Source organism: Thalassophryne amazonica, chromosome 16 (genome assembly GCF_902500255.1).
Source record: "Thalassophryne amazonica chromosome 16, fThaAma1.1, whole genome shotgun sequence".
NCBI lineage: Eukaryota > Metazoa > Chordata > Actinopteri > Batrachoidiformes > Batrachoididae > Thalassophryne > Thalassophryne amazonica.
The window spans coordinates 18042046-18052362 of NC_047118.1; the positions used below are offsets into that span (position 1 = coordinate 18042046).

At 38.2% G+C, this 10317-nt stretch overlaps 1 protein-coding gene across 1 annotated transcript in view; it reads right to left on the reverse strand.

The window, feature by feature from the left end:
- icam3 (intercellular adhesion molecule 3) overlaps positions 1-7108 on the reverse strand; it is a 55939-nt gene extending 48831 nt beyond the window's left edge. Inside the window, exons 1-3 of the mRNA XM_034190502.1 lie at positions 6958-7108; positions 5004-5270; positions 4620-4931 (exon numbers count right to left, since the gene is read on the reverse strand). Coding sequence (XP_034046393.1) covers positions 4620-4931; positions 5004-5270; positions 6958-7009 — 631 coding nt within the window. The 5' untranslated portion in view covers positions 7010-7108. The remainder of the gene's footprint in view (positions 1-4619; positions 4932-5003; positions 5271-6957) is intronic.
- Between the last annotated feature and the right edge of the window lie 3209 nt (positions 7109-10317).

Sequence of the window (10317 nt, forward strand, 5' to 3'; positions counted from 1 at the left end):
ACACAACTGAACAAATAAACATGATTCTGATCAGTCATAAAACATGACTGATTTATTGCTGTGCACACATTTTGCAAAAACATTAAAGAAAATCCTAATATTTTTGCAAAAATAGCTTTTCACCGTTATTCTCTCTCATTAAAAACACAATTTCCACAAACTCTTTTTTCTATTCTTTCAGAAGTAGCACTTTCTCATAATTATGAGATGTGAAAGCATAATTTTGACACTTTTTAAAGTTAGGCATGCGATACAGAGTTCCAAACATGAGTTACTAATAACTCATAAATATGATATTGCAAGCTATAATTATTGGATAGGTTGTCATAATTATGAGACAGACAGCAAGTCATATTTATGAGCTAAAAAGTAAGATTTATGACATAACGAGTCATAATTGTGACACGTTTACTTGTGAGATAATAATCCAAAAGCACAAAAATTTAACTGACAATACTGAAATGCTAAGTCATAATTATGAGATCTTGAACATATTTCTGACACATCAATTAAATTACAAGTTGTTAATTATAATAGAAATCATTAGTCATGAGTATGAGTTGCTATCACATAATTTTGAATTTGTGTGCTTTATAACTTTACTCATAATTATGACTTCATAATTGATAATTATGATGTAACAGTGAGATACAGTGTCAAAATTATAACATACTAAGTCAAAATGATGACAGTAAAGTCTTAATTGTGATTTGTCATATAATTCTAAGATCTTAAGTCAGAATTTGGAAATGTGAAGTCATAATTTAAATATTTTAACATGCTGAAATTTGACTAAACCATAGGACTGCTGTCCCCCCCCCCCCCCCCCCCCCCACCATGGCCCTTAATTGGAGTAAGTGGGTGTACAAAATGGATGGATGGGCTAAATTGTAGGTATTAGATACTCAGTTGTATCATTTTCTAATAACCCATAATTATGACATAGAAGGACATAAATATGAGATAGCTCATCATAATTATGAGACAAGTTGTAATTATGAGATGGGATGTTCATGGATTGAGATTTTTAGTCATACTTACAGCTCACTATCTCATAGTTTTGACTTTACATCCTATAATTATAACTTAGCAAATCATAATTATGATTTACAACCCCAATTCCACTGAAGTTGGGATGTTGTGTAAAATGTAAATAAAAACAGAATACAATGATTTGCAAATCCTCTTCAACCTATATTCAATTGAATACACCACAAAGACAAGATATTTAATGTTCAAACTGATAGACTTTATTGTTTTTGTGCAAATATTTGCTCATTTTGAAATGGATGCCTGCAGCAAGTTTCAAAAAAGCTGGGACAGTGTTATGTTTACCACTGTGTTACATCACCTTTCCTTCTAACAACACTCAATAAGCTTTGTAGGTGGAATTCTTTCCCATTCTTGCTTGATGTATGACTTCAGTTGTTCAATAGTCTGGGGTCTCTGTTATCGTATTTTGTGCTTCATAATGCGCCACACAATGGGCGACAAGTCTGGACTGCAGGCAGGTCAGTCTAGTACCTGCACTCTTTTACTACAAAGCCACGCTGTCGTGCAGAATGTGGCTTGGCATTGTCTTTCTGAAATAAGCAGGGACGTCCCTGAAAAAGATGTTGCTTGGATGGCAGCATGTGTTGATCAAAACCTGGATGTACCTTTCAGCATTGATGGTGCCATCACAGATGTGTAAGTTGTCCATGCCATGGGCACTAACACACCCCCAGACCATCACAGATGCTGGCTTTTGAACTTTGCGCTGGTAACAATCTGGATGGTCTTTTTCCTCTTTTGTCCGGAGGACACAACGTCCATGATTTCCAAAAACAATTTGAAATGTGGACTCATCAGACCACAGCACACTTTTCCACTTTGTGTTTGTCCATTTCAAATGACCTTGGGCCCAGAGAAGGCGGAGGCATTTCTGGATGTTGTTGATGTATGGCTTTTGCTTTGCATGGTAGAGTTTTAACTTGCACTTGTAGATGTAGCGACAAAGTGTGTTAACTGACAATGGTTTTCTGAAGTGTTCCTGAGCCCACGTGGTAAGATCCTTTACACAATGATGTCTGTTTTTAATGTAGTGCCACCTGAGGGATCAAAGGTCACAGGCATTCAATGTTGGTTTTCAGCCTTGCTGCTTACGTGTAGAAAGTTCTCCAGATTCTCTGAATCTTCTGATTATATTATGGACTGTAGATGATGGAATACCTAAATTCCTTGTAACTGAACATTGAGAAATATTGTTCTTAAACTGTTGGACTATTTTTTTTCTTGCAGTTGTTCACAAAGTGGTGATCTTCACCCCGTCTTTGCTTGTGAACAGCTGAGACTTTTGGGGATGCTCCTTTTCTACCCAGTCATGACACTCACAATTAGTGTCCTCAGTTCCCAAATGCTTATTGAGTGTTGTTAGAAGGAAAGGTGATGTAACACAGTAGTAAACATACCACTGTCCCAGCTTTTTTGAAATGTGTTGCAGGCATCCATTTCAAAATGAGCAAATATTTGCACAAAAACAATAAAGTCTATCAGTTTGAACATTAAATATCTTGTCTTTGTGGTGTATTCAATTGAATATAGGTTGAAGAGGATTTGCACTTCATTGGAATTGGGGTTGTAATATCTGATAATTGTGACTTAGCTGTGAGACAATGTGTCAAAATTGTAACATGCAAAGTCAAAATTCTAATAGTAAGTCATAACTGTGAGATACTAAATTATAATTATGAGTTAGGAATTCATAATTATGAGATATATGAGTTATATTTATGAGTCAGCAAGTTATATGTGGTATATGATTCCAATTAATATTTATGATAATTATAAAGTGTTAACCCATAATAATGACATGGTACCATGGAACCAGCTCCCAATTCAGATCAGGGAGACAGACACCCTCTCTACTTTTAAGATTAGGCTTAAAACTTTCCTTTTTGCTAAAGCTTATAGTTAGGGCTGGATCAGGTGACCCTGAACCATCCCTTAGTTATGCTGCTATAGACGTAGACTGCTGGGGGGTTCCCATGATGCACTGTTTCTTTCTCTTTTTGCTCTGTATGCACCACTCTGCATTTAATCATTAGTGATCGATCTCTGCTCCCCTCCACAGCATGTCTTTTTCCTGGTTCTCTCCCTCAGCCCCAACCAGTCCCAGCAGAAGACTGCCCCTCCCTGGGCCTGGTTCTGCTGGAGGTTTCTTCCTGTTAAAAGGTAGTTTTTCCTTCCCACTGTAGCCAAGTGCTTGCTCACAGGGGGTCATTTTGACCATTGGGGTTTTACATAATTATTGTATGGCCTTGCCTTACAATATAAAGCGCCTTGGGGCAACTGTTTGTTGTGATTTGGCGCTATATAAAAAAAAATTGATTGATTGATTGATTGATGGTAAGCCATAATTATGATGTATAAATTGTACAACTTGACTGTGAGATGCTGTCAAAATTACGATATGGGAAGTTACTATTATGAGATGTGTCATAATTATGATATGTTTCTATAATGAATATACAGTATCTATGAAGATAAGTATATGGTATTAATCAAAAAGTATGACATTTTACCTCAGGTGAGATGCTACTTAGAAATATCATCTTGTGATGTCATGCTATTCGGTTAAAACTGAGCTGTTAAATTGTAAATACGAGGTCTGTCAATAAAGTATAGGTCCTTTTTATTTTTTCAAAAACTATATGGATTTCATTCATATGTTTTTATGTCAGACATGCTTGAACCCTTGTGCGCATGCGTGAGTTTTTCCACGCCTGTCGGTGACGTCATTCGCCTGTGAGCACTCCTTGTGGGAGGAGTCGTCCAGCCCCTCGTCGGAATTCCTTTGTCTGAGAAGTTGCTGAGAGACTGGCGCTTTGTTTGATCAAAATTTTTTCTAAACCTGTGAGACACATTGAAGTGGACACGGTTCGAAAAATTAAGCTGGTTTTCGGTGAAAATTTTAACAGCTGATGAAAGATTTTGAGGTGATACTGTCGCTTTAAGGACTTCCCACGGTGCGAGATGTCGTGCAGCGCTCCCAGGCGCCGTCGTCAGCCTGTTTCAAGCTGAAAACCTCCACATTTCAGGCTCTATTGATCCAGGACGTCGTGAGAGAACAGAGAAGTTTCAGAAGATGTCAGTTTCAGCATTTTATCCGGATATTCCACTGTTAAAGGAGATTTTTTTAATGAAAGACGTGTGGGCAGATTGCAAGCGTTGGCTCGCAGCCGCTGCGACGCTCCGCCACAGGAAAAACACCTACATTGGAAGCCTTAAGGACAAGTTGGAACATGTCCAGCTGTTAAACAATTTTTCATATACTCACTCCACTGAAAGCCATCAAAAGCCGCTTGGATTTTACAAATGGTTATCAACACGGAGGTGTTTTTCCTGTGCCGCGCGCCGGCTGTGTCCCGACGCGCGGACCCGTCCGCACGTCTTTCATTAAAAAAATCTCCTTCTTTTCAACAGCAAATTAGCTTCCAGACATTTACTTATGATGCTTAGGTGGAGAAAATAATTTATTCCTTAATAAAAATGATGACTTATTAGATATTCAAAGAACTACTGTAAATCTAAAACTTGTAAAAAGAAAAAAAATATTAAACAATATATCATATACTCACAGTGAACTGTAAGATTATATTCCTGTGATGATACTTTAAGTTGTGGCCCGTCTGGTGCCAGATCCAAAAGAGCCTCACATCTCAGTTTTCCTCCAGTGACATTTCTCGAAGCTGTCATGGTGAGCTTATCTGACACATGGACTGGTGTCTTTATGGCATTGTGAAAATTGTGTGTAATTATTTCCACTGGTGTGTACCACCACACAGAGAGATTGTGAAGTGGTGCTACTTCACGGATGTCACATGTGAACTCATACTTGATTCCTTCTTCCATGGGACCAACACCAACGATGCTGATTGTTTCTGGAAATGCTGCACAGAAAAAGTCATCAGATGTACAGCCACAATTTCAGTCATATGTTGCCCCCAATAACCAAGACTTACTGTAAAGAACTACTTTTAGATCCTTGTAGCACTGCTCATTCGGATTTAAAACATTAATATAGCATTTTGGAGAAACTGTCCATGTTTTTAGGCTCCCCACAGTCCATGTCAAATGGTTGACCATCATCAAACCTGTGCCTCCTTCCTGAGCTTCCCAGCCCATTCCATCGTGCCTGGATGATGTGCTGCAGTTGACTGAGACAGAGGTACCATATTTTACCGCAACACTTTTGGGGTTCATCTCAATAGGACAGGAGGCATGTACACCTATGAGGCAAAATAAATATTTAAATAAATAAATAAAATAAAGTGCAATTCCGTCTTTAATGAAGTGAAACATATTTCAGCAGATGTGTTTTGTTTGTTAATAGAACAGGTAAATAAGGCATATTCAATACCACCCTTGAGAGTTATAAATGTATGGATATTTGTAGAAGTTTAATGAAAGAGGTCAGAAATGCCGCACTTCAGAAAATTTATAACAAATGAAATATTTCTCATTATTATTATTATTATTATTGTTGTTATTATTATCATTATTTTCACAGCCTAAGAAAAAGATCTCTTGCTTCTCGATGTCGACAGAGAAAAACTAAAATGAATAAACCCCAACCCTAAATATCCAGTGTTACTTCAGCTGAGAAGGTTATGAGTCCCTTTTTCTGTTTTTCTGCCTTTTTTTTACCTCCGCCAAGGAGGTTATATTTTCGGTCGCGCTGGTTTGTTTGTTAGCAGGATAACTCAAAAAATCCTCAATGGATTTCAATGAAATTTTTACCAGGGGTGCATCTTGGCCTAACTTAGAAGTGATTAAATTTTGGTAATGATCCGGAACACGATCCGGATCCAGTAATTGTTGCGATGGATTCTTTAAATACTGATCCTGCTTTTGAGCTTCCACACAGGACATTTTGCAGAGCAAAATAAACTGCTGGGACTACATCTGGTCCAACACCAACAACAGTTAAATAAACTCTATTATAGTGTGAAATCAGCTCCATCATCTTGTCAAATCAAGTTTTCCACTCCATTAAGAGTCATTAATAGCATGATAGAGTTGATTTTACACTGTGATAGAGTTTATTTAAATCTATTTGAACTGGGATCAAATGTAGCCCCAGCAGAGTTTATTTTACTCTGCAAAATTTCCTGTGTAGTGATCACCATTGTTTCTGATTACAAGATCAAAGTCACCCAGTCAACCAGATTCCATCAACAAAAACATAAAATCAATCAATCAAAGCAATCATCCAAGGTCCCATTCAATTACAGCAATCATGATCAAAGATCTCACCTGAGATTGTTGAATCAGATTTTTTTTAATGCTGATCTGCTTTTGATTGCTGATTACATTTCTTTGATTCTGCAATGAGGATAATTCAGTGATCAGGATGAAAGATCAGGGTATAATCAAGATTTAAGACTGCCAGTCAGTCAGCAATGTAAATGTAACCCCCATTAAGGAATCAAAGCAATTAGCAATCAGGATCCAAGATGAGTGATGGGGATCAAAGACCAGACAAAGCTGTAACAGCTGTAACAATAATTTACTAACCATTCATTAAATTCACTGTACCCACACATATTTTAAGTGTGACACAGTTGTGACACAGGTGCTCCCACAACCTCACACTATATATATATTTCAGCAATGAATTATAAATTCCATGTATTATTTAATAATTAAAGTAGAAAATGTGTTATGTTTTTCTTCCATAAATTTCACATAATTTTGTTTGTTTCAACATTACACATCTAAGACATGACTTTATATACAGTAATTCTTAACAGGGAAAGGAGGCTTTGGATTGCCCCCTCTACCATCCATAAGGGGGCGGTAGAGGGAGCAATCTTTTCCCTGTTAAATTTTTGTTTGACAACACATGGTTTGAGAAGAAATCATTACAATATATGGAAAAAAATGTTATTTTAAAAAGAAAGAGTGGGAACCTACCTGTCAGGCTGAGGACAAACCCCACAAGTCGAAGTGATGATAATGTACACATAACAGAGTTCCTCCTGTCGGTTTGTCCGGCTCTGATGAAGAGCTCTTTCTGCTGAGCCTCTGCAAACCACTGAAGTACATGAGGAGAGAGAGAGAGAGAGAGAGAGGAGAGAGAGAGAGAGAGAGAGAGAGAGAGAGAGAGAGAGAGAGAATCACTTTAGCTTTCAACAGCTGACAGATTTTTGTGGAATAGGAGTTTCATTGAAAGCCTAATAGTCCGTCCATCCATCCATCCATCCATCCATCCATCCATCCATCCATCCATCCATCCATCCATCCATCCATCCATCCATCCATCCATCCATCCATCCATCCATCCATCCATTTTCTGTACCCTCTTACTCCAGTTAAAGGTCACGGGAGGCTGGATCCTATCCCAGCAGCCATAGGACGAGAGACAGTGTACACCCTGTGCAGGACACCAGTTTGTCACAATGCCACATTTTATACAAACAAACACATTCACACCTACGGACAATTTAAAGTTTCCAATAGGGCAGCGCAGTCTCGTTTGAACTCCTGCGTGATATTCCGGGATTTGATCACTTGTGGGGACAGCATGCCATTGCACAACATAACCACAGCATCACTTTACACAGAAAAAATGGTGCACTGTTTTGTTTTCGGGTGCAATCACAGAAACAGTTGCAAAAAATGCAGTTTTTTTCAGTTCCCAGTGGAGAAGGGAAGACGAGGCAAATATGAGAAGTTGTGTCGATAAGTGTCATCAACAAACCGCAACACATGTCCGCTTCCCACCGCACAGTCAGTTTTTCTTTGCATTTTTACTTTGTTTGCCGTGTAATTTGCCAAAGACTTCAGAGAAAGTGCCATATCTGCTGGGGACACACAAAGGCTGTCCCCAGATGTAGGATTATTGCGTCATATGCGTCACCCTTTAGCATCCACCCTCAAACAAGACTGTGCTGTCCAATTCATCAAACACGCATGTACGTATTTGGAGGTGGGATGAAACCGGAGCACCCAAAAGGAACCCACACAAACAGGGAGAACTTGCAAACTCCACACAGAAAGTCCACAGGTGGGAATTGATCCCATGACCTTCTTGTTATGAGGCAACAGTGCTAACCACTAAGACACCGTGCTGCCCTAGCCTAATAGTTTACAGCAAAAAAAACAAAAAAAACAACAAAAAACAAACCTGAACAGAAAGCCATTTAATTGTATTATAAAAGTAATACTGGATATCCACCAACCTATCGGAAGATAAGTGTCTTTGATGCTGTTAATTACATCATAATAATAACAACAACAACAACTATGGGTTGCTGTGGACTTTACACAGAGTGCCCTCTTGGCTCATTACAAATGCATATAATTGGGTCACTTTTCAAACAGGTAAAACTCGTCAATAAAGTCAATTTAATGTACAATGGTTCATTTCAGGTCAGCTTGGTGTATAAATCTTGTCATTCCAGGCAGTGAGAGCTGTGAGCTGGCTGTTAGAAGCAAGCAACAAGACAGGAGACAAAACAAAATCAGCTGATTTCAGTCAATGGAGCCCGAACGTGTTTTCATCAGGCAGCAAATCGCAGAGGTACGAATTCTTGCCTTCGGATTGGCTACTTCACCGGAAGTGACGTGGCTCCGCATCAACCCATAGTTGTTGACTTAAGAATTTCGACATGATGGAAAGTTAACATCTGTTGAACCTTTATGTGAAGCTGAATAAAACATATTGAAGATGTTTGATTGAAATTTCTTGATTCTTGATTTCTGAATAATTCTCATTCAGTTAACAATTTCTGCACATAAACAGTATGTTGAATGGAAACTAATGTTGAATTTCATTTGTTCATTTAATCTCTTGGTCATCATCTGATCTTGGCATGCTAACCATTTTTGGGAACCTCCACATTTATGCTAAAAACATATCAAAATTTCAGCTCTTTATGTCTGTTTTCTGTCACTTAGAGCCCAAAACCAAGCCAAAGATGAATTAATATAATAAAAGATAGTACTGGTTAGCAGTTAAGTTGGTTCCACTCCTCCAGCCAATGCAAAGGAGACTGTGGTACCAGTGCTAGTTAGCGGTTGTTTCAGCTAAATGCGTTAGTGGTTTATCAGTTTAGTGTTATAACAGTTAACTTTTCAGTTAGTGGATTAGCTGTTATTGAAGCTAAGTTTTAGGTTAGTTATGTAGAACAATTTTAATGCAGTTCAGTTTAATCTTTATTAAAAGAGAATAATATTCTTGTAGTTATACTGTAAATGCTAAGAGACACTTTAACATACAGTATGTTGTAGAAGTATGACAAGGAACTGAAATAAAAGGAAACATGACAAACAAGGTGGCTTTTTTCTGTGCCTGCTGTTGTTTAAAATGGAAAGGAGCTGTTCTTTGCCATGCCCACCATCCTTTAGAGGGGAGATTTCTCACAGCAGCTATCTCAGGACCATATCCTTCGAAGTGTGGCCATCAGAGAACCAACTGTTTTGAAATGAGACGGTCTACTACATACAGTATTCTGCAATTGCATCATAAGCTTTTCGTGCCCCTAAATGGCCTTTCACACTGAAAGTGTCAGAAGTGTAAAAAATCGGTAAAACAAAAAACATTATTTTCAATGAGATGTGTTGCTTTTTAGAGGTGACCTGTTGCCTAGCAACCTTGACTGCTGCACATGTTAGCATAGTGGGTGTAACCCGTAGTTTAGTAATAATTTTTCCATACGTATTTATACTTTACTTACAAACATTACTTATTAATAATTGTATTCTATCGCTTTCTTTCTTAACAACCATTTTGTCTTGGGGGAGTGGGGTGGGGGGTGGGGGGGGTGGGGATTGTGCTTTTGGGAGTGTTTAGGCTGCAAGGGATAGACCTGTTGTAGACTTCATTTTCACGGGAAAGACTGCCTTGTTACGCCTCTATATGACGCATGCTGTCGACAAATGCAGCCTACGAAGGCATGCAGCCCTGACTCGAGAGCTCAGCCTGTATCTCCGTGTAAATCCAACAACACGCTCTTACACAAGTTTGAAATGCATCATTCCAGACCAGAACATTGCTTGCATCAATTGCATTTCAACAGAAGCCCATCGATTTGCAGTACTTTCATATGAAATGTCAAACACTTAAAAAAATAAATAAATAAAAAAATCACATTATCTGACCTCTTTAGTCATTGTTTGTTTCTTTTCTTGAAACCTTTACTTACAAAAATGGGGTTTAAAGAATTAAGCCCATAAAATTTGATGCTACCCAGCAGGAGAGTTGCCAGAATGTCTGTGATAGAAAGTTCTGTTCAAACATTTAGGTGTAGGTTTGTGATATGTACTGCCTTA